This window comes from Brassica rapa, chromosome A03 (genome assembly GCF_000309985.2).
Source record: "Brassica rapa cultivar Chiifu-401-42 chromosome A03, CAAS_Brap_v3.01, whole genome shotgun sequence".
Lineage (NCBI taxonomy): Eukaryota > Viridiplantae > Streptophyta > Magnoliopsida > Brassicales > Brassicaceae > Brassica > Brassica rapa.
The window spans coordinates 20,424,729-20,448,425 of NC_024797.2; the positions used below are offsets into that span (position 1 = coordinate 20,424,729).

A 23,697-nucleotide genomic window follows, 5' to 3' on the forward strand; every position below is an offset into this window, starting at 1 on the left:
TCAACCACTTATCAACTAACTACTAAACCTATTAAAGTCCGAGAAGTTTTGCATTAAGCAAAACAATAAGAAACTATTTTTGTTTCGGTCTCAAATATGTATTTTGTACTGCTAACTCCGTTTCAAAATGATTCATACTTTTAATTTTCACACATATTTTGATAAAATATTAAATTCTAATATTAAATTTATGTTTTTATAATTATTATTTTCTATAATTCTAGATCAATAAGAAATTAATTACATCTATTATTTTTTGAAATTTACATTGATAAAAATAAAATAAAATAGAAAATATATATTTTTAAAACAAAAATTAAAAAAATATATATCTTTTTTAAACAAAGTGAATACATTTTATAAACATTTTATTATTCGATATGATCGACAAACTTGTCCACTAGCATAATTATGTTGCGGTGGCTCACTACAAAATCGCATTAATCACAAATCATTGTCTATTACCTTTGATATTGTTTATATGATAAACAAATCGTCAATTACATAGCTAATATCGTCATTATCACAAAGCCATTAGTCTATTATGTTTGATTTGCTTAAAGTCAGAAAGAAGATCGTCAATATTGTTTTCAAAAAAAAAAAAAAGATCGTCAATTACATAGTGAATATCGTCCCTTGTAATACAAGATTAAGTTACTTTAGATTACAATAGAATTAATTAACATCATCATCTCTAGAGACAAAACCTGATGATGTAACCATTTCCTAATTTGAATAATTTAATTTTAATGTGATAATAAGTGAATTAAAAAAGGGCTAGACAAGTAACGTATGATTGAGGAGTCAGCATGTGTGGAGTAGTAGTCACATGGGAGTTGATACTTAGCTAATATCAGTGCACATGCCTTTACTCTTCTTCCTCCTAATTCCACCAACTCCATTGTCTCCATTCCACGCCATGAATTAAATCATTTTTTCTATAACATTTTGTTTGAGAAAGCGTTTTTTTTCTTTGTAATATCCAACAATCTACCATATTTTATTTCATTCTATATATGTATTGTATTTTTCTCCTTTTGTACCTTTTTGGCTTAAAATCTCTCCTTTATACATGTACACAGGGGAGAGGCAAAGCCAGACATTTTATGATATGGGTGAGTTATTAAGAAGAAAAACATAATAGGTAATCGACTTGAGAATATGTGAAGGCATGACATGATTTTTACCATTTAACCTAATAAATTCTAATGGTTTTAGGCCTAAAATTTTAAATATAATTATTTTTTATGGATGCACATGCATCCATTACCCATAACCTACCTTCGCCCTTGTCTGTATACAAAACTTGCTAGAAATCAAGTGATTGTAGCATAATAGTATTGTATTGTTGATCAAAATCGGACACATGATAGTTGATGAATAATGATATCTTTTCGTTTTGGCATGAATAATGATATCTTTTAAGCCATGAATTGATTTTGACATAGGATTAGGTAGATCAAAAATTAATTATTTTTATTGCATACTACATATCATCAGCCCGATAAATATGACCTTGATTTATAAGTAAATATTTTTATCTAACAAGATATGCATCTAACTATCTTTATATAGGCAACCCAACTCGTAATTTCTTTAACAAAAAACACTCAACTCGTAGCATAGTTATATTTACTAACTAGCATAATCAAATTTTGAAGGAAACGAACCGCGACTATTCTGCAGTTTGAAGAATCCTAGATCAACATAAATACGCTACTCTTTTCATCTTTTGACGAACTGTACGGGTCAATCTTTGGTGATAATATAGGCAAAAATAAAAGAAAAAAGTTTTGTAATAAAAGAAGAAGAGAAGATATTCAAGATAGTTGCTCAAAAACATTAAGAAACAATCGGGCCGACCTGGCAGTGCGTTCTTTGCGTATGTAAGACCTTAACCAAAATAATGGGTCAAATATGTGGCCTACGTGCGAATGTGCAAATCTCAACCTAGTACTGTTTATACCCGTTTGATATTTTTGTACTGAAAAATGACCATGCTTACATATTACTATATTAGTATCAAATTTACAACGTAAACAAAAAGACACTCTATCTTGTCACTAATATAAGGGATGAACATATCCGTTAAATTCGATTCGTTATTCATTATTCGTTTTGAATCAATCTGAAATTTTTGGATATCCGTAAATTTTTGAAACAAAGCAAATATTGAAAATTAATATCTATTAAAATCGAAGCAAATCACAAATATTAAAATTTTGGAAAGATGATATATGCACCAATCCGGCATATAAATATATATATGTATATCTTAATTATTTTTAGAGTTTTAAATGTATAAATTTATATAGTTATTGTTCAAACATATGATTTGACAAATTCAATTCACATTATTACTTATACTAAAGTATCACACTAAAAGAACTTATGACAATTATAACCTTTTCTTAAGTTTCATTTTATTCTAGTTGTTAACTAAATTTAAAATTTACAAAATATGTAGTTTCACTATTTATTTTTATTTTTATTTTATATATCATGCGAAATAATATTTAATAAAACAAGTTTGTATCAAAATTTTAAAATTATTCGTATTAATCAAAACGGATGAGATATCTGTAAATATTCGTAAATATCCGCAAATATCTATTTATTTTTTGGATATCCGTATTTTTTCGAAGCAAAACAATTCAAAAAATTAGATATCCGATCCGTCCCCAGTCCAAATTAATATACAAAATATTTCAAACTCAGAAACAAATGTTTGATCAACGTTGACTTATCAAACATGACAAATTGACAACGCTTAATTGTTTTTACTACTGTTGAAAAGACTTTTTTTTTTCTTTATTTTAGCAAGTTAAACAAGCTGATCTTTTCCTACGGTTTATCACTAGTTTGGAGTTTGGACTTTATACTAGTCTTATTTCAAAAATGAAAAATGTATTCAAATTAAAAGAACTCAAAAGGTAATAATAATACGATGGCTTTAGCGAGACTAACATGAACATCCAAACGCATATACCTATACGGCTATACAAACTAAGCTATCTATTGAGTGGTCACACTCTTAGCTAGATTCCTCGGCTGATCAACATTGTGACCTCTCAGAACAGTCAGATGATAAGCCAATAGCTGCCCAAAAAAACAGCATAAAGTTTAACTCACAAAAAAAAATAAATACAGAACATAAGATATATAGATCAGATTGGTGTTTTACCTGTAATGGCACTATATTAACAACAGGCTGTAAACAATCTTCCACTTGAGGAACCTCTATTGCTCTACAAGATCCACTCGAGCTCACAGAAGCAGCATCACCTTTTGAGCACATCACTATTAACCTCCCTTTGCGTGCGTGAAGTTGCTGAATCACGGACTGTTGTTTGCTGAAACAAGCATCCCGAGTGGCGATCACAGCGATAGGTAGATTCTCATCAACTAAAGCTAAAGGCCCGTGTTTCATCTCCCCTGCAAGTATCCCTTCGCTGTGCATAAGCGACACTTCTTTTACTTTCAACGCTCCTTCTAACGCTGTTGCGTAGTTATATCCTCTCCCAAACACAAGCAGTGACTGCTCGTCTATCAACAGTTGCGCTAGATCCTTCATCTCCTCGTCTAGCTTTAGTACTTCCCTGACCTTATCTACATTCAAATATGATATAAACTAAACACAAATTGCTTAAAGACAGTCTTGAGAAAGAAGACCATCAACTTACTCGGTAAATCAAGTAGACCATCAACTATAGCTTCTCGTCTCGTTTGGCTGGAGATTGTGTCACTTCCAATTGCTAAAGCTAGCATTACCATCACCACAATCTGACTTGTGTACGCCTGGTGAAAGCAAAAGTTGTTTCAAACTTCAAATCTTTGAAAGATAAATATATTGAGATATTCACGAAGATTACCTTTGTACTTGCTACACCGATCTCAGCTCCTGCGTTGATATGGACACCACAGTGTGTTTTTCTAGCTATGGAGCTCCCAACGGTGTTAGTTATGCCGACACATAACGCACCGTTTTCCCGAGCATACTCCAAAGCAAGTAATGTGTCCGCGGTTTCACCAGACTGACTCACAAACACAGCAGTGTCCTCTCTGTATATTGGACCTTGCCGGTCCCAGAGATCACTAGCAATCTCCATGCTGACTGGTATACCTATGGAAATAACTTAAGTTAAGCAGAGTAGTCCTGGGCATATTACCCGAATCCCGAACCAAAAAAACCAAAACCGGACCAAAATGTACAAAAACCTGAACGGTTCCTATTCTTCTAAATCCAAAAAACCGAAACCAAAATGTAACCGGATCGAGAACTGAACAAGTAACCAAATATACAAAATATTAACTATTTTAATTTATATATATATAATATAATTTATAAATAAAAATATCCAAAATACCCGAATTATCTTAATATTTTTTTGTTTTTCTGGGTTTAACTCGGTTTTTTCTGTTTTTTATAGTTTTTTTTTTCTTTAAAACAGAATCAAACCCAAACTATTTCTAATTTGGTTCTACTTCGGGTTTTATAAAAAACAGAAACCTGACCCAAACCAGACATTACATGAACCGATCCGGTCCAAAAATGTCTGGTTCATAAACGGGTCTTGAACCCACCAAACCGAAAACTCGAATGCCCTGAGTGGAAACAAAATCAAGAAAAAAAACATATTATTGTAGTAGTAATTACCAGAGAGTTCTTCCAGGATAGGTCTAGATGCAAGAGCGGCGTTGTAACTTGTCCCACACCCTATGAAAACTATACGCCGGCTGCGTCTTATGGTCTTTAAGTGATCTTTCAACCCACCAAGGAGGACTGCTTTTGGTTTGCGTGAACCACCGCCACGTATAAGCCGGCCTCTCATTGTAGTAGTTAAAGATTCCGGCTGCTCGTGGATTTCTTTTTGCATGTAATGGTCATACTTCCCTTTGTTTATTTGCTCCACTTCCATCTCTAGTACAGATAAAGCACGTTCCACTGAAGCAGGTCTAGATGAACCGTTACGCCTCTCGAACTTAAGTATTGACACACCTCCGTCCTGTTGATAAAAGTGGAAGTGGTGAAGACATATCTAAAGAATCTGCATAGGTTGTATAATAAGCGAATAGCCTCATATATCTACTGAAAGACGTGTCATGATATTTATTTACATGTTTCAGTTGCTACTTAGTGTTCAGACTAGTTAGTTATATGCTAGAATTCAACATTAATACTTTGATTTTGGCAGGGAATGAATACACACTGACTACAATAGTTATGAGTAATACCTTGAGATGAACAACTTCCCCATCTTCAATCACCAAAACTTTCTTTGTATGCTCAACAAGAGCGTGTGGGTCACTTGATAGGAAAAACTCCTTGGGATGCTCATTCTTGGAAAGAAAGTGGGCATCCTTGAAAACATGATTATTGCTCTTGTCTTGATCTAGCTCCTACATAACAAAAATGAAATATATCGCAGTTGCTTAGGTAATGGAAAAACTCAGAAATATTTTGTTTCTGTGGGTGAAAAAAAGTCAGAAACGAAACAGAGTCGTGTGGCTGAAAGTAACTTACTTTAACGCCTAAAAGCAAAGGGCTACCACGCTTGCAGGCAACTAACTCATTGGGATAATGCCAGCTTTTAAAGATAAGAGCATAAGCTCCCTCGAGATGTCTCATCACTTCAAAGACAACTTCACAGAACGTCACCGTCTGTTCCCCTAGAGAGCATAAGAAACAGAATGTACCCCCCAAATGTGAAAAAAAGCTAATATAAATAAAAATAAAACTACTCATTCTAGAGAAACACTTACCTTCTTCATTAGCCTTGTCGAAAACAAATTTAGCAAGCTTGGGAATGACTTCGGTGTCTGTGTCCGAATCAAAAGTAAACCCATGCCTGACTAATGTTTCTTTCAGTACCTGAAAGCAAGAACAATAAATAAATAAGAATTAATGATCAAAAGCAAATCAAAACGAGTAAAAGAAGAAGAAGAGAGACCTCATAGTTAGTGATGACACCGTTGTGGACAACCAAGAAGTCATCACCAGGACCAGATGACTGAGGATGACTGTTCCTCGGAGCTGGCTCACCATGAGTAGCCCACCTCGTGTGTGCGATTCCCGCGTGGAAATAGAAAACCTCGTCCAAGTTCAAATCTGTATTCGTAATCTCTACAAATCGTAAGGCAAGAAAACACAATCAGATCACAAGAGAAGATTGGAAACGCAAAATGAGAGATCGAGAGAGAGGGAGGGAGTGAAACCTTGGTTGACGGAATTGACGAGTGATTCGATGTTGCCAGCCTGGCGAAACACGAGAGGAGGAGGAGAAGAGGTGGAGTGGAGAGGAGAGAGGGAGTCGTCGATGGCGATGCCGGCGGAATCGTAGCCACGGTACTCGAGACGACGGAGGCCGTTGAAGAGGACCTCGAGAATGTGCCGTCTCTCTTTGTTCGCGTGGAAATTCAGATACGCGAATATTCCACACATTCTTCTTCTATGATCTCTCTTTGGCTCTTTCAAAAAGTTTCTCTGAGTTTTTTTTTTTTGGGTGGAAAGAATGAGAGGGAAGACGAAGGAAGGGTGAGTGAGAGAATTTTCTAATTTTGACTCCTCAGATTTGGATATATCTCTTCAAAATTTTGGATATTTTGGTCTTTCTCACTTGTGTCAGAAACAGTGACGTGGCTTTACGTAATTGGACGGAGAGCGAGTTTGCTTTCTTTAGCAGCAAGTACAGTCTATGCCTCTCGCACGTGGACGATGATGGTGCGCGCCGCTGGTCACGTGGGATTTCTACTTTCAACTACTTTTATTTGGTCTTGTTTTTTTTTTAAATTATTTTTAAGGCCCAACAGCCCAACGTTTTCGGAAACAACCCAATCCGTTAACAATTAAACTGCGTATAGAATCTCTTACACGCGTCGATAAAAGCCCATTAAAGAGTGCTGCTATAAATCATAAATCATAAAAAGTCATGACGAAAGACATTACGAGTGAAGGCTCAAACTTGATACAAGTTTGAGAAAAGTTTAAGACAAGTTACAAAGTTTAAACATCAAATATATACATGAGTAGGCAGGCTAAGATAAAACACTGATGACAAGTTTTGTATCGAATAATACAATCCCCCTCCAAAGCAAGTAAACATCTTTTTCTCAAACTGATCTCTTCGTACCTAAACTCTATCCAATGGTACTACTAGGCACAGTCCAGCTCCCTTCATACCCGACATTGTCTCCTCCACGATGCCTCTTCTTCATCGATGCAGCAGAGACCGAGCTCCCATTAGTGTTGGAAGTCAGAGAGCTTTCTACTGAACAGTTGGTTGTCGTGATGTTGCTTTTGTGGTCTATTGCTGCTACTTCAAGCTCGGACAAAGACGGCATCATCATCATCATCTTTGTTGCATCAAAGTACGGGACTGTTGCTCCTTGAGAGCTATTAGAGACTTTGATGGCTAGCTCCGACAGCTCTTCCCTAGCTGTCTCAAGCCCAGTAAACATAGCAGCTTGCTCTTCAAAGGCCTTGCAAGCCTTCTCGAGAATTGATTGTAGGTACTTCCCTTGTGCCTCTATCCTTACCTGGAGTCTCCGTTGCACCTGCCCATGCTAAAAAATACTAATCAAAAGGTTTGCACTTTAACAGTATTGCATGTTAGCAGAAACTCCTACAAAAGTTATGACTGTTGATTCAGTCTTATTAGGTAGAAAGAGTCTTGGCTATGAACTTATGATAATCTTGCTAATGTAACTTCGTCTGTACAAGAACAGCAGCAAGAGAAATGAAGAAAACTAACCTCCAATTGCTCGTGTAGTCTTCTTTGGACTTCCATCTGAGCACGTAGAGCTTCAGTGACTTGGTAACTCCTGGTTTGCAAACAAATAAAGAGGTTAACTCGCTAACCAGTGGCAGCAAAAAACAGTAAGGAAATAAAGTGAACTGTAACCGTACTCGTTCTGTTCCTGCGCAGCTAGTTTCAATGATGACGGTGAAGAGGAACCTGTGTCCTGACTCTCCCCAACACAAGAAGCTGCAACATCAAGTTCACAGAATCAGTGGAAGTCAACGAGACATGGACACACAACTAAGATTCATCTAAACAGGGTTCCCAACCAGATTTTATCGGTTAGAATCAGTTTCAAGACAATGAGCAGTATACTTATATATATTTTCTGACAACACCAGTGACAATTTAACAAAAGAGTCCGTTGTGCCTCACAGATGATATAGGTCTACAACATGTCTCAACAAATGAAGAGGATCCAAACAGCCAAAGGGATGAAAGAGGCGTTGACAAACAGAGATAAAGAATAAAATACCATCCTTGTTGGAGTTGTCAGTTGATTCTTTGCAAGCTTGCCTCCCTTGCCGAAATTTCTGTCAGAGCAAACACACATACAAAGGAGAGAAGCATTAGACTAATCAAACACACTCAAATGGACCATTGCTGTAACAACTAACAAGACATAACTAAAGCTTAACTAAAGCTCAGTTAAGGGTTAATTAGAAACCCACATAACTCTAGAGATGAGCAAGTAAAGTAGAGAGAAAGACCTGAAGATGAGATTTGAGATGGTAGAGGGTGAGACCTTTCACTCCCATTGTTCTCATCAGAGTTTTGGGCGTCGCTTCTGCAAAATGATTAAACACGTGTCCTTAACAAGACCAAACACCCATTTCTAATCCAAAACACAAACCCTAGAAACGAGTCCACGAACTGAGCAACGAGAAGACTAAAAGGAACCACCTTTCACTAAAATCTTAGCTAATCTGTAGAAAAGTTACTCACTTTCGGGACCACCGAGCTCCGTGACGGCCTCAACGAACCTCTCATGGAGCTCCGCCGTCCACCGGAGACGGGGTTTCGGGTCAGTGGTCAAGACCAAACAGGCGTCTCCGGGGAGATTGGTTCCGTCGAGAGGTCCATGGTACTCACCGCCGTCGAGAGGAAGGGAGCGAATCGCCGAGTACATTTTTTTTCCAATTGCGCCGCCTGTTTTCCCGGGAAAGTGAAGGAAGGAAAGTTTAGTTTTTTAGGGGAAAGAAAAGTTGGGTGGTTGTTGAGGAATCGGATCCGGGTCAAACCTCCGGGTTTTTTTTAGACAGCGACGAGACGGGTGGACAGATTTGGACGTACGCTCTCTCTCTCTCTCTACGATTATACGTGAACATTAATGATTACATTATTGATTAATCAATCATCATTTCCTATGTCATTTTAGATCCTTTGTTTAATTTTATTAAAAGATGATATGATTAGTTTTGCTTCTCTTATTAAATGGAGTAATAGATAACCCAAGATTATGAAAGCAGTAAGAGTAGTTTAACTGGTAACAAAAAACAAAACATGTATGAACAGTGAATTCCTCTTTATTCTTTAAGTTTAACACTATTTATAAGATTTTCTTTTTTCAATATTCCTTCTCATTTTTTTAATTTTAAGAATTATAGAGTAAATTTTTTTTAGAGTATTTGCATTGCATACCCAAACAATATTACCTAATTAACGATCGACACTATTTGGAATTGTACTTTAAAATTAGTGACAATAATACTTCGATTTTGTTTAAAAAATCTTCCATAATCTTCGTATTGGATTTGCTCAATTTTCTCTCCATTATACGTATCTCACATAATATCTATTGATATCATCCTATCATGTCAGTCTTTTTAGACCCTTCCAACAACAATTGTGTGGGGGAAGCCAAATGATTTTATTTTGTGTTTTCAAAAGTTCTACTTTCTTCTAAGGTTAGTTATATACTATAATGTTTTTATAAACATTTTTAAACAATAAATTGTTGAGAGTTTTTTTGTCAACTGTCGAGAGTTTCAAAATAAATAAAAATATAATATATAGTTGTAGATATAAAAGTTTAACCTATGTTAATAAGTTTATTTTTATATAAAAATTTTATATAGTTTACAAAATTTAACCTATTTTAATGATGATTGATAATTTATTTAATGAAACTATTTGAAGAAAAAAAAAACAAAATAGGTCAATTTATCTATTTAATATAATTTTGTCATATTTAATTCATATAGCACTTGTATTTTAATATAATACATAATATAATTATAAATTTATAAATAAATAGTATATAATTTTATTTTATTTTTTATAATAAAATTTTAATTAACAAAAAATTATAAAGTAGTATATTACTAATTATGAAATTAATTAATGTGTTATTTTATAAAAATATTTAAAAAGTTAGTAAGATTTTGTTAGATTATTTCTCAACATATTTTATTATAACTAAAAATAATTAAATTTAAACTTATAGTTGGTTTATTATTAATGCAAATAATCAAATATAGTTAGTATAACTAATTCTTTAAGTGGTCCTGTTTTTTTTTTTGAACACCTAAGTGGTCCTACTATAACTTGTTAATATTAATGGTAGATAAAAATTAGGATCCTAAATTAATAGATTAGATTTATGGTCAAACTACATTTTAATTAACTAATTAAGGAGCTATCTAAATGGCAAACCGTTTTGTTTTTTTCATTTATATATACGGTTTTTTTAATAAAAGATATAAATTTGAGAAAAAATTATAATTTATATATAGGGTTGTAAATTGATTACTCAAAATCTGCAGTTTATTGATGAGAATCAAAGGAACTACATCTATAAAAAAAAGTTTTAATAAAAAAGGTTTAAAAGTAGGGGTGGGCACTTCGGTTATTTTATCGGTTCGGTTCGAGTTCGGTTCGGTTTGGTTAGTTCGGTTCTAGAATTTTTCCAGCTGAAGTAAACCATAGTTAGTTTGGTTTGGATTGATTTCGGTTCAGTTATGTTCGGTTCGGTTTATATTCGGTTCGGTTTGTATTCGATTCAGTTTGTATTTCGGTTCGATTCGGTTTAATCAGATTTCTCTTAGTTTATTTATTGTACAAGAAATCATGTTTTAATACATAAATGTATGATTGTCATGAAATAATCGCGTTGGTCATAATAAAAAATTAAGTATGTAAATTAAATTCAATATTAAACCAAATAAAAATGTTTTTAAAAGTTACAAATATAGTTTATAACTTTATAACAATTAATATGGAAATTATGTGGGCTTAATGACAAATATTACAAAAGTTAGACGAAGTGTCATGGAAATCAAATTATATTAGGATTTCCTTCGTGCAAAAGAAAATTACTTGGGCTAAGTCTTAGGATTTTAATATCTTGATATCACTAATATTTTTAATTTAAATAATTATAAAAACACTTCGGTTTATCGGTTCGGTTCAGTTTAAACCGAATTGAACTGAACCATTCGGGTTGGAAAACTCTTCAACCGAATGATTTGAAATGGACTTTGGTTTGGTTCAAATCGGTTTCGGTTCAGTCGGTTCGGTTCGATCGGTTCGGTTCGGATTTTTTGCCCACCCCTATTTAAAAGGCTAATAATCCTAATAATCTCTTTGTATTTACTGCATTGCTTATTTTGTTGTATGTGTATACTTTATCATTAATTTCAACAAATTTTTGCATTTAAAATAATCAACTAATACATATTAAAGCTGGAAAATTTGAACCAAGTCAAGATATCAGAATCTAAAACGTAAAAAAACAAGAGATAAATAAATTTTATTTGGATATTCTTTGACGTGCAAACAAATTAGAAGGAAAACAGAAAATTTATGACAACAAAAGAGAGAGAGAAAAAAAAACGAAATTTAAATGTGAAACAGAATCTGCTTTTTTGCAGATGAAACAATCAAACCAAAAACTTTTTCCTTAATACTTAGTTACCAATCACCCTATTGTTTTCATTATTTACTAAACATTTTAGGTTATTTTTAAATTTTCATAAGCTTTAAAGAAACAACTAATTAAATTTGGTCATTTACAAAAAAATTTCATTGTTTCGTTGTCCAAGATCAGGTAAGTCTCGATCTTTCTCTCTATTGTATATTGTTAACTTAAAACTGAGTTTTAAACATGTAATCGATCAAGCGTCTCTATATCATGAATCCTTTTGCTTATCTTCGTTTTTAGTAATTAGTACGTATGGTTTTCAAGCTGAAATCACATGCATATATGTCAGTTATTCTTCTTTAGCTTAACATAACATTTTCCTAACTACTTTCACATGATATATTAATGTGTTTTTGTGAAGTCTATAATCCAAATTCAAAATTATAGATACTTCCTTCGTTTATTTTAATATTTAACGTTTTAGAAGGAAAACAATTTGTTCCAAAATCAATGGTGTTTTCAATTTTAATGCAAAATTTACTAGCCTTTTATATGATATTATCTTTTGTATTCTGTAATGTGTTTTATCACTGATAGAATTACGATTAGATGAATTATTTTTGATATTTTTGTTTAAAATGCAAGATTGTTTTTAAAAAAAATTGTATGTACAATCTTAAAAAGTTACCCATTAAAAATGGATGGATTATTAGAAATTTATAACCTTTAACGCATGCTAGAAAAGTTCCATTATATCATTTTCCATTATTTTCTATAAGGTTTGTATTTTTGAGAAATAATTTTTTGATAAGCTTTCAAGCTAGGCTTTAATAATTATTCTATTAAAAATCACATGATTTCTTACAGTAATTTACCATAATAATTAAACTTCTTTGAAAATTGGTATTAGAACATATCGGGACTTAGTACCGGAAATGAGAGAAAAAACAAAAACAATGTTTTATGACATTATTTTGAATTTTAATTTTAATAAAATAGTTAATTTAATTTAAATATATTTTGAAATACCCTTTTATCCTAACTAGGATTTTTAATTTCAATCCAGGGTTTGGTCCGATTTTGATTCTGTTTGGTTTTTGTTCTTTAGCCGATAAAGTTTTCTGGATTAATGAAATCTACTATATCTTGTATAGAATACTCTATCGTCACCCTATCATGTCTTTTGATGTATTTTACAACACTCACAAGTTCAGCTATGGCTAATGCCCAACATACCTCTGTGGAAAAAAAAAACAAGTCGTAGGGTTCACCAATTCTACTATTTAGTTTTAACCAAAACAAAATTCTACTATTTAGGATCACAAATATAAAACTAGTTTTTATAAATTTATAGACTTAATTACCACGATTTCCTTGGTTTCTCACACGTTCCATAATTTTTACCCATTGTCTTTCTTCAGTGATGTTGGTACAGTCTAAATTTGGGATTAAAATATAGTTTACGTTTGAAAAAAATTAATAAATCAATATAAATATGCATTTAAAGCACATAAGTTACACACATACCTTGTTTTTTTCTTTCCACCACGCGTAAACTTGGCTCTTGTGTTTTTGGATGCAAACATTTGATGATAGGAATATCCGATTCCGATTTAGCTGCGAATATCTTCAACGAAATAAGGAGTGTACTCAAGAATGACGAATGGGAAAATTTTCATAACATTCGTAAATATGTCAACGTTCATCAGTTCGAGAAGATATTAGCAACTAAACCGGAATCAGATATTACTATCATCAAATGTTAGCATAAGAAAATACAAGAGCCAAGAGTCTACGTCTGGTGGAGAAAAAAAAGAAGGTATGTGTCTAACTTATGTACTTTAAATGCATATCTATATTGATTTATTATTTTAAATGTTAATTGTATTTTAATCCCAAAATTAGACTGTCCAACATCACTGAAGAAAGATCAATAGGTAAAAACTATGAGATGTGTGAAAACCAAGGAAGTCATGGTAATTAAGTCTATAAACTTATACAACTAGTTTTATACCCTCCGTTCCTTAAAGATACATATTCTAGAGAAAAAAAATTGTTTCTAAAATATTCATTTTTAACATTTTCAATGCATATTTTATTAACTAATTGCAAACTTCAAAAATCTTAATTGCATTAATTGATTTTTTATTGGTTTAAAATTTTGGAAAGAAGATAAACACAAAAAATTATGAAAATTTAATGTGTTTTATTAAAATGTGTGAAAAAACTAGAATATGAATCTTTTAGGAACAGATGAAGTATTTTTTTATTCTAAATAGTAAAATTGGTTAAACCTTTGTATTGCTTTTTCACAGAGGTATATATGTTGGGCTCTAGTCACAGCTGAACTTTTGAGTGTTATAAGATACATCAAAAGATATAATAGGGTGAAGATGTAGTAATCTATTCAAGATATAGTGGACTTCACTAATCCGGAAGAACATTCTTGGCTAAAAAAGGACACCAAGAACTATTGCTATTCATGATATATACATTTAGGGATAAAGTATGTGAATAGATTTGGGGTTCAACGAGAGGAAGATCGACCATTTCAGGTCGACTGTTGTACCAAAAATGTAGCTCCACGTGATCCCTTATCAAAACTTAGTTACATAAGTAAGGTGATACAAGTTTTTGTCTAAATGTTTTGTTCATTGTTTCAACTTCTTGTAACTATAAGTATTGTCTTCATTGTAGATCATTTATTAAGACAAAGGTTGTGCAACTTAAAAGGGAGACTTATGCGTTGGTGTAAAAAAAAGAAGAAGGGAGAGTTATATGATGTCTCTCAATTAATTTTTTATAATTTGGATGATAATGATGATAACAAGTGATATTTATTACACACCATGGTATAATAAAACAATATTTGACACAAGTTCAACCTAACAAAGTTCAAACATATCACAACTTTAATATCACATAAATTCAGAAAATACATAAGTTTAAGCATCTGACATCCAAATTTTAACAAATATATTTATGCATCAAACTTATATAGTAATCTTTTGGCACTGAGCCAATGTGTAAAATGACATTAAAGTACATCGGCAAAACATAAAACATCATCTTCAAAAAAAGCTATCAGAGAAAAATCTGTTCTCATTAGCTAGACATATAAATCAACAAGAATATTGTTAACATCATCATTATGTACAGTAAAATTTATAAAATTCATTCAAGAGTTCAAAAATTGATAAATATACATGACCGAACAAAAAGTTTTTCAAAATTCATTTTAAATTTGGATAAAAAGTAAGCTTATTGAAATTAGCAAGGAATGTTTCTTGAGAAGTCTACTCAATTAGTAGATTTCTTGAGAATTCATCATTTGTAAATTATTGAGTTACTTTTGTAATTGGATAAATTTTTGATTTTACCAGAGAAAAAAATTACTCTTAGAATCAAGTTTATTTTGCAATTGACCAAATTTTTTTCAGAAATTAACTTTGTATAGAAGACTTTTAGAGAAGTCTATTGTGAGTAGACTTCTGGAGAAGTATTTTTATAGTCACATGAAGTCTTCAAAGGGTAATTTTTTCAGAAATTAACTTTTTATAGAATATTTTTAGAGAAGTCTGTTGTGAGTAGACTTATGGAGAAGTATTCTTATAGTCACATGAAATCTTCAAAGGGTCGCAAAAAGTCTTCAAAGTGTCGCAAACATATGTTAGTTTTGCAATTGATCTTGTTTGACTTTATAAGAGAAATCTTTTTTAGAGGTCTTCTATGAAAAGACTTCTTTGATTAAAATCTCGGAATAAAAATAGAGTACACTTATGGAAACGTCTCTTAGTAGAAGACTACTCCAGAAATATGCTAAATAATTAATTTTAAAATTAAATATTTTATTATTTTTATCAATTGTAAACTGATCTTATAATTTTTTTGCAATATTTTAGAGACTTTATGTGACATTTAGAAGACTTCTCAAGAATTCTACTCACATCAGACTTTTCTAAAAGTTGTCCATGAAAAATCAAACTTTTTAAAAAATTTGGTCATTTACAAAATTAATCTCGTTTTTTGGAGACTTCTCGAGAAATCTATTCAATTTGTTTTTTGTGACAAAGAAAAGTTTGTAGACTTCTAGAAAAGTCTTCTATGATTTTTTTTTTAAAATAATCAATTACAAAACTAACTTATGCATTGACCATAAGATTTCTCAAAAAAACTTCTCTAGATCTGTTTTTCAGTTTTGCAATTGAGCAAAAAATAATGGAACATTTAATTTTATAGTTAATCAATTAGCAGACTTCTTAAAAACTCACAAATATTTTCAGATATGTTTTCAGTAGAAATTATACCTAGATCCAGTGAGGGTTCGTGCTTACTTTCTCCAAACACCCAAAATTTCCTAATGAAAGAGATACACTCGTTATTGACCAAAACTCACTAAATTTGGGCAACTTTAATGAAAATATAATCTTGAAATCCAAAATTTTAAGTTTTAAAAATGAAATAAGAGACAATATTCAAGATAAATGATTTATGTATGTAAGAAATGAGATTAGAAGATGTATAAATTGATTTCTAACACATTTAAAACTTGTTTTTGGTTGTTAATGGTAGTTGGTGATATTGAAGACAATTGTAAATAAGTGATAAAGAAGAGGATGTTTAAGTAAAATCATCGTATTGCGAAAAAGATAAGTAATAGCATTTTACGTGAATTAGTTAAACTTTTCGGATGAATTATAACAATTTTTTTAAAAAAGATAGGGTTAATTTTGTGTTTGAACATAAATTTTAGGATATTAAGGACCAGAAAAAAATGTCAAAGGAACGTTCGGAGGTTGGAGTGCCAACAATCTCAACTTCATTACTATTGCTTGTGTGTTTCCATGGGAATATATCCTACCTTCAATGTATAAGTCCAGGTTTAATGTTACATACTTACATACAACGAACCATCGTCGTTCTTTTGATATTTAGTATGTAATAATATGTAAAATCAACCCTTAAAACCGATCGTAAGTCTTGCTTATCCTTACTTCCTTTTTATGCATAACTAGATAAACTCTAAATCCATTTAAGCAAACTAAAACCTGGAAAATGATAAATAACAAATCTAAAAAAAAAACAACGTAAACATAAAAAATGTTAAATCAAACAGGAATGGGCAAAGCTTGAACCCATCCACCACTGTTAATGAAGTCGAGATTAATCAAACTTTGAACACTGAATCCACTCAGCTTCTTAACCCAGCTCACACGTCTCCCCGTATTTGATCCACTCCCATAGCATCCAATCTCTGCAAACGTCAACTGAGATACATGGCCTCCAAAGTGCCATGAGTCCCAACCTTGGGGAACAACCACGTCGGTCAGGTCTGTGTTGTAAAAGATCACTCGAGCGTAACTGCGCCACGGTCTGCCCAAGAAAGCCTTCCCCGATCCGTAAACGAGGCTGTCCATGAACACAAATCCGCTAGCGTCATACGAGTTGGTCCGTCCTTGAGCCGTTATGTAACCAGTTACCCCCGGTTTTAGTGTCGCTCCTAGCACGTTTATCACGCATTTCTAAAACCCACCAATCAGACAATTTTATTTAATTTAAATAATCAAAAGATCACGGTTACTTAGGAGTTAGGACTACTATGTGTATTCATTCAAAAAAATATACTGTGACTATTCGTTTTTTTTACCTTTTCGTTGTTTGGATATAGATATGTAAACATTGTTTAATTGTAGTTATCAATTTGATTTATCTATATTTAATATATCTGCTATACACGGATCTTTTACTTGTATTATTAAAACTAAAAATATAATAAAACTCACAAGGTTATGTGAATAGTCAGAATGTAACGAACCTTGTAAATAGATTGGCCGTTACCAAATATGAAATCAACGGCGCCTTGGATAGTGCAGCGGTGGAAGAAGTGTCGGCCATCAGCATCCCACAAGGTGTCTTGAACTCCAGAAAAGCCTACCGAGTAAAAAGCACATTTATCACCGTTGATCAACGCCGCCACGGCAGGTATCCTAGGGTTTCTGTTCACTTTCCCTTTATTCGGGAAATTGTACGTATTCTGTAAATAATGCAAAAAGGAAAAAAAACCAGTCATCTATAGTAAAAAAAAAATCAAATAAATAGAACAAAAAGACGGAAGAAAAAAACAAAAGTCACCGTACCACAAAAGTAAGGCTTTTAACGACGGTGTTATCGGCGACACTAGCAAAGGTAGGGCTTTGTGCAACCGAGTCATGATCGTCCCATTCAACTCTAGTGTTCCTCTTTCCAGCTCCAACTATTACTATGAACGGTTTATCATAGGGTATCTTTATTTTCTCCCTACGGCATAAAATAAATCGTTACTAAGCTCTCTTTTTTGCACATATGTCAAGTCAGTTACATGTAGCTATACTTACCTGTAAACGCCGGCTGCAACGTTGATGAAGAACCAATGGCGGTTGTTGACTGGGACCGAATCAATTGCCTTTTGTATTTTAGTGAAATTTGAATGACCCGATTGATCTACGAACACTTGTTGGTGGTACGCTTCGATGATATGTGGTAAGCAAAAACAACAGAAAAGAGCGATGAAAAGTCGACGATTTCCCATTAGATGATGTCAAAACGTAAGAGACTGTGTAGTAGGGCGAAAGACAAATGAGAGTAGTGAAGGTTAATGTATTATTTAATAAAGGCTCTGCGATTAATGATTTTTATTTTGTTAAATATTTTGATCAAGATTTATTACTTTGTTTCCTTTTGATTATGTATGGAATGAAAGTTTGAATTTACATGAAACTGGCAAGTTGAGCTTTGTTTTGCGATTTGGTGATCAATTTTAGTTTGTGTGAGATGCCATAAACCAAAAAATAGGAAGTTGTGATCTTTGTGATTCTGGCAACTATAAAGTTTGTGGTCGAGACTTTGTATTTATTGGAAAATTATTACATAAAAATAGTATTGAATTTTGTGTAGTAGAGAAACTACATTAGATTGACAGAAAATTACACACATGAAATCAGGAATTAGTCTTACACAAAATATTTGACAGAAATTTGGAGAATATTTGTTAAATCTACAAAATTTTAAAAAAATCTGTAAACTTTTGAAATCACTAAACTATTTCCAAATTCTAGTTCCAATACCCAATAATAGCACAAAAAGGAAATTGTAATCTTTGTACTGCGGTAACTGTAAAACTAGTGATAGACACTTTACATTCACTTTGGAAATTATTATAAGGGTAATTAAACCCCTCAACTAAAGATGAATCGTAAGAAAATCATCAACTAAAAATTCTATGAAATAAACCCTAAACTTTAATTATGTTAACATATGTTACCCTCTGTCTAAAAAACCGTGACGGAGATCCTTATAAGTTGAGGATTTATAATGTTGAAAAATTAGTTGTTGAGTTTTTTTACGATTTAAAAATAGTTGAGGAGTTTTATCACTAAAAGTAATTGAATGTTTTAAAATATTTATTATCATCTATACATTGTTTTAGATTGATTTATAAGCCTTTAAAACTAATTTATAAATTTTAATTCATTAATTTATACATCCTAATTTAATAATTTTAATACATTAATTTATGCATCCTAATTTACTAATTTTCAACACTACTTACAATTTAATACAACTTCAAAATATTATATTATTTGATATTTGGCAATAGTGATATAAGAAAATTTGTGTGTTTTATATCGTCATTGTCAAATATCAAATAATTTAAAGTTTCTAAGTTATATTAAGTCTTAAGTAGTGTTGAGGATAATTCATCCATGAAGTCAATCTTCTTATTTAGAGTATGACGCATTTTTTTCTATTTTCATGATTTTTGCCATCGGACTCATACTTCTCATACCCCCAAAAATAATGCATGATTATTTTTATTCTCATTTATTTCTGAAATTGTATACACTTATAGATCATTGTGAAACCATATTAATCATATGTAAAAGTATTAAAATATTTATGAAGTTTTATAAATCGGTTATAAGATAATGTATTAAAATTTATAAATTAGTTTGCTTATATCAATCTAAAAAAATGTATAAATGATAAAAAAAAAAATTTAAAACATTTAATGACTTTTAGTGATAAAGTCTCTTAACTATTTTTTTGAATTGTATGAAAAAATCATTAACTAAGTTTTCAACATTAAAAATCCTCATATTATAAACCGTTAACGTATGTCACCCTCCGTCACGGTTTTTTAGACGGAGAGTAACATACGTTAACGAAATTAAAGTTGAGGGTTTATTTTACATGATGTTTAGTTAAGAGTTTTTTTTACGATTCATTTTTAGTTGAGGGGTTTAATTACTAAAAATAACAATGATTTTTCTAAAAGAAATTTCATCAGATTACTAGGGGTTTTGGAATTAGCCATACAGTAGTAGGCAACTCTACCCAATTTGGTCATTCGGTTCAAGAAAAGATAATATATATATATATATATATATATATATATATATATATATATATATATATATCTTAGGGATCTCTAAGTTAGGTGCTATATTATCACACCGAGGAGGGAGGACTACGTGAATGCCTCTAAGGCCCTAAGAGTAAGGTTTCCGCCTTTGTAAAACAACCGATATAAGATCGGATAAATGGTTGATCGGCTAAGTTTCTCTACTAAGGTTGTTGAAAACGTTTTTATCGAACCATGTTAACAACTTTGCCTCATATTTGAGATATCAAGTTGTCGACGACTACCCAAAACAATAACCCTGAATCTTATGAGTACGGTGATGAGGTTATGGTGGAGTTCGAGAGGCCAACGAAACGACTTCAACATATGTCCACAATACAAAACATAGTCTTGTCGATGCATCATTTCATTAGTATGTGTGAGACAGATAAGTTTCTCCGAGAAACTGCATATGTGAGATATCATTTCATTAGTACATGTGTTAGCAACTTTGCCTCATATGTGAGTTATCAAGTTGTAGACTACCCAAAACAAAAACCATAAAGCTATACGAGTACGGTGATGAGGTTATGGTGGAGTTCGAGAGGCAACCAAAACTACTTGTCCTCAATACAATACAAAGTCTGATCGATGCATCATGTCACTAGTTCGTGTAAGACATATAAGCTACTTGAAAATAACTGAATATTTAAATCAGTGTATGTTACCCATTCCGCTCTGACTGAGTCCAAACATTTGAAACTTTAATTTTCATCACTTCTTCCTTCCAACTTTCTTGTGTTCTTCATTTCTGTTTCTTTCTTAGAATTTGATTTTTTCATCCCGACTGCTAAGTTATTACTTCCTACAGAGGTAAGACCTGAAAGAAACGGCCTGGTATGAGTAGCCCCGAGTAAAAATCATCGACAAAACAGATCAATTATTTTTTTTGGATAAATCAAATATATATTTATAAGACAAGATGTGGTTTTCAAAGCCTCAATGCATTTGTGTGGCAGCATTTAAGAATCTAAATAAGCTTCTTATAGGATATTCTGTGGGCAGCAAGTCTTGAGGCTGGTGATGGGAATATGGCGAAGGTACCATCATAACATCATGGACCAACTGAATGGCTTCATCTGTACATAAATATGTTGTAACAAGGTGACTTGCACCGAGATTGTCTTCCATTTTGACGTCCATTCTGATCAATGGGGGATAGGAGAAGCCGGGTACTCCAACTTGTTTAGGTCTCTTGTTCAAGACAAACACTAAATTTAAAGTAGACTAAGAAGTAAGAAGCATCTTGAAAATGAGAGTCCGGAGAGGAAGAAGACATTTTACTTGTGCAGTTTGTGTGTGTGTTTCTTTATTTGTCTAAGCAACAAGGTCTTAACAAGAACTAATGTCATTGGAAAAGTCAACTAAAAAATCTTAAAATAAAACACAATGAAGTGAGTCACAGGGGCGGAGCTACGTTATGAGTGGGTGGGACAATTGACCACCATGATTTTTTTTAATTAATGTAATTTTGTACTAAATTTTAAAATGCTCCTGTTTAAAATTTAATTTTGTAAATGTAGTAATAGTGTTTTTTGTTTTTCCACGGATGAATGTTGTTTCTGGATCCGCCACTCCGACGACCATAAATAGAGGAAGTCAAAATTGAGACTAATACCAGAGTCTAGAGAACTGAGAACATGCATGCTTCTATATTTATAATTAGATTTTGACCCAAGTTTCCAAAGAATGAGTATTTAGGGTAATAACAATGTTAGATATAAATTAATATTTTGATGTACATTATTAAGTTATAAAGTTGTATTATATCAAAGAAAGAAATGATTTTTTGTTTAAAATTATATAATTTATCAGTTAGTTTATTCCAAATTCTTTTGTACACTCTTATGTTACAATGTCATCTTTATATTTTGTGTATATTTTATAAAAGTTACATTTTTTGAATTGATTAGACATAAGATTTACTTGACGTATTTTAAACTAATTTAATAATATATATTTATATATGTTAATAGTTTTAGCAGTGTTTTTGTACCCGATCCACACATGTGGTCAAACTGGTAAATCTTGTGATATGTATATAATTTGGTTCGGTTTACTTAAAACCTGCAAAGTAAAAATCTGATAAAATTTGGTAAGAACTCAAAACCAATAACTTACCCGCGATCCGATACTGCTTGACCCGATAAAAACCTATATAATCTGATGATATTTTTTTTTAAAAAAAATGATATAATTTTACTATCATATAATTTTAATAAACTACTCCCTCTGTTTTCAAATGTAGGTAGTTTTAGCAAAAAAGTTTGTTTCACAATATAAGTAGTTTACATATTTCAATGCACCTTTTTCATTTATTGGATATTGTGTGACCAATAAAATAATGTTAACCTTTTTATAATTGGTTGCTTTAATTGATTAAATGATATATTTTTTTAGATAATAACTTTCTAAATATTTGTGCTTTTAAGTAAAACTATTTATAATTAAAAACAGAGGGAGTATTTGATTTTTGATTCTTATATTTTTGATAAAACTTTTACTATAAAATTTAAAGCAAATCTGATATAAAAACTAAAATTTATAGTTATACTTAAATAATATTTTATTTTTGTTATTGATAGTCTATTATAAATGTTCTATTTTATTTTATTATAGATTTAAAGGCTAATTTATAATAATTGTTATTTACTTATTTATTATTTTTTAGCCAAAGTCCTAATTTGGTAGAAAATTAGCTATTTATTTGTTTTTCATGGAATATAAATTGAATTAAAATCTAAAATTTAACATAAAACATTGGGTTTTAGAATGATATAGAGTTTGTAATGGGTGTCTTATACTTTTGAATATTTTAAAATTATATTTCAAAATACTTTAAATTATATGGTTAATATATTTGATTTTTATTTTTTTCCTTATATGGTATAATATGTGGATTAAAATTCTAAAACAAAAAAATAATATTAACTTGGGTTTTCTTTTGTTAATTCTAATCTAAATGTTTACAATAATTGTTTTATAAATGGGCCAACGAAATTGAGATTTATTTTATTATGTGAATCGGAAATAGGGTAAATTAGTAAAGATATAATTTAATATCTACAAATGGCCAAATAAACTTAATTTGAGTGTAATCACGTTAAGGGTGAAAATCTAACGTAAACAATCCCCTATATATTAAACGAGAAATATTATAACATTTTTCGTACCCACATGTCATCACCACAATCATTCTTAGAATCCTTAGAAAAATATGTCGGTCCATCAAAATATATAATAAGTTTTTTATTAAACTAATCATAAATTTATTATTAATGTTCTTAATTGTTTCCTAAAATAAAAATAACGAAATTACAAAATGTGGCTAAAGTATATATGACAATTAATGATTTTAAATGATAAAAATTTGACAAAAATTAGTCTATTCTCTATTTTTTTTTAATTTTAACATATTAAAATAAATTAAACAACCACATTAACTAATACTATATAGTAAAAATTTAGATTTTATGTATATGTTATAATTTGAAATTTTAAGAACGAATATAAATGACTAAAGTTGTCAAAAAATCTCACATTGAATTTTTCATGGTTTAAATTTTTTTGTTATAACAAGATATAAATGATTACAA

The 23,697-nt window shown here is 31.3% G+C and overlaps 3 protein-coding genes across 4 annotated transcripts; all 3 read right to left on the bottom strand.

Moving 5' to 3' along the window:
* Positions 1-2,865: 2,865 nt before the first annotated feature.
* LOC103860013 (glutamine--fructose-6-phosphate aminotransferase [isomerizing] 2) lies at positions 2,866-6,659 on the bottom strand. The gene is made up of 10 exons (XM_009137623.2): positions 6,217-6,659; positions 5,952-6,124; positions 5,764-5,872; positions 5,525-5,670; positions 5,236-5,400; positions 4,658-5,006; positions 3,873-4,123; positions 3,684-3,798; positions 3,185-3,609; positions 2,866-3,099 (listed from the first exon to the last, which is right to left on the bottom strand). Exons 1-10 carry the CDS (start codon positions 6,440-6,442, stop codon positions 3,016-3,018), a joined length of 2,043 nt encoding a protein of 680 aa, XP_009135871.1. The 5' UTR covers positions 6,443-6,659; the 3' UTR covers positions 2,866-3,015.
* Positions 6,660-6,915: 256 nt separating this feature from the next.
* Positions 6,916-8,955, bottom strand: LOC103860014 (protein PHR1-LIKE 2). 2 transcript variants are annotated; one of them, XM_009137625.2, is made up of 6 exons: positions 8,745-8,955; positions 8,510-8,586; positions 8,275-8,332; positions 7,907-7,985; positions 7,752-7,821; positions 6,916-7,554 (listed from the first exon to the last, which is right to left on the bottom strand). In XM_009137625.2, exons 1-6 carry the CDS (start codon positions 8,926-8,928, stop codon positions 7,138-7,140), a joined length of 885 nt encoding a protein of 294 aa, XP_009135873.1. In that variant the 5' UTR covers positions 8,929-8,955; the 3' UTR covers positions 6,916-7,137. The 2 variants fall into 2 exon arrangements, with proteins under 2 accessions (XP_009135873.1, XP_009135872.1); XM_009137624.3 differs by having other exon boundaries at positions 6,916-7,563; positions 8,745-8,946.
* A 1,675-nt stretch (positions 8,956-10,630) lies between these two features.
* Positions 10,631-23,419, bottom strand: LOC103860015 (probable pectinesterase 29). Its single transcript, XM_009137626.3, has 4 exons — positions 18,036-23,419; positions 17,799-17,958; positions 17,477-17,695; positions 10,631-17,183 (listed from the first exon to the last, which is right to left on the bottom strand). Exons 1-4 carry the CDS (start codon positions 18,227-18,229, stop codon positions 16,770-16,772), a joined length of 987 nt encoding a protein of 328 aa, XP_009135874.1. The 5' UTR covers positions 18,230-23,419; the 3' UTR covers positions 10,631-16,769.
* Positions 23,420-23,697: the final 278 nt, after the last annotated feature.

Coding starts and splice junctions, on each gene's coding strand:
- LOC103860015 (XM_009137626.3), bottom strand. CDS start 18,229: ATGGGAAATCGTCGACTTTTCATCGCTCTTTTCTGTTGTTTTTGCTTA. Junction 17,959..18,035: donor GTTGCAGCCGGCGTTTACAG/GTAAGTATAGCT, acceptor TTTATGCCGTAG/GGAGAAAATAAAGATACCCT. Junction 17,184..17,476: donor ACGGCCAATCTATTTACAAG/GTTCGTTACATT, acceptor GGTGGGTTTTAG/AAATGCGTGATAAACGTGCT.
- LOC103860014 (XM_009137624.3), bottom strand. CDS start 8,928: ATGTACTCGGCGATTCGCTCCCTTCCTCTCGACGGCGGTGAGTACCAT. Junction 8,333..8,509: donor ATCTCAAATCTCATCTTCAG/GTCTTTCTCTCT, acceptor TTGCTCTGACAG/AAATTTCGGCAAGGGAGGCA. Junction 7,564..7,751: donor GACTACACGAGCAATTGGAG/GTTAGTTTTCTT, acceptor AGTATTTTTTAG/CATGGGCAGGTGCAACGGAG.
- LOC103860013 (XM_009137623.2), bottom strand. CDS start 6,442: ATGTGTGGAATATTCGCGTATCTGAATTTCCACGCGAACAAAGAGAGA. Junction 5,401..5,524: donor CTTTGCTTTTAGGCGTTAAA/GTAAGTTACTTT, acceptor TTTGTTATGTAG/GAGCTAGATCAAGACAAGAG. Junction 3,100..3,184: donor TTAATATAGTGCCATTACAG/GTAAAACACCAA, acceptor TTTTTTGGGCAG/CTATTGGCTTATCATCTGAC.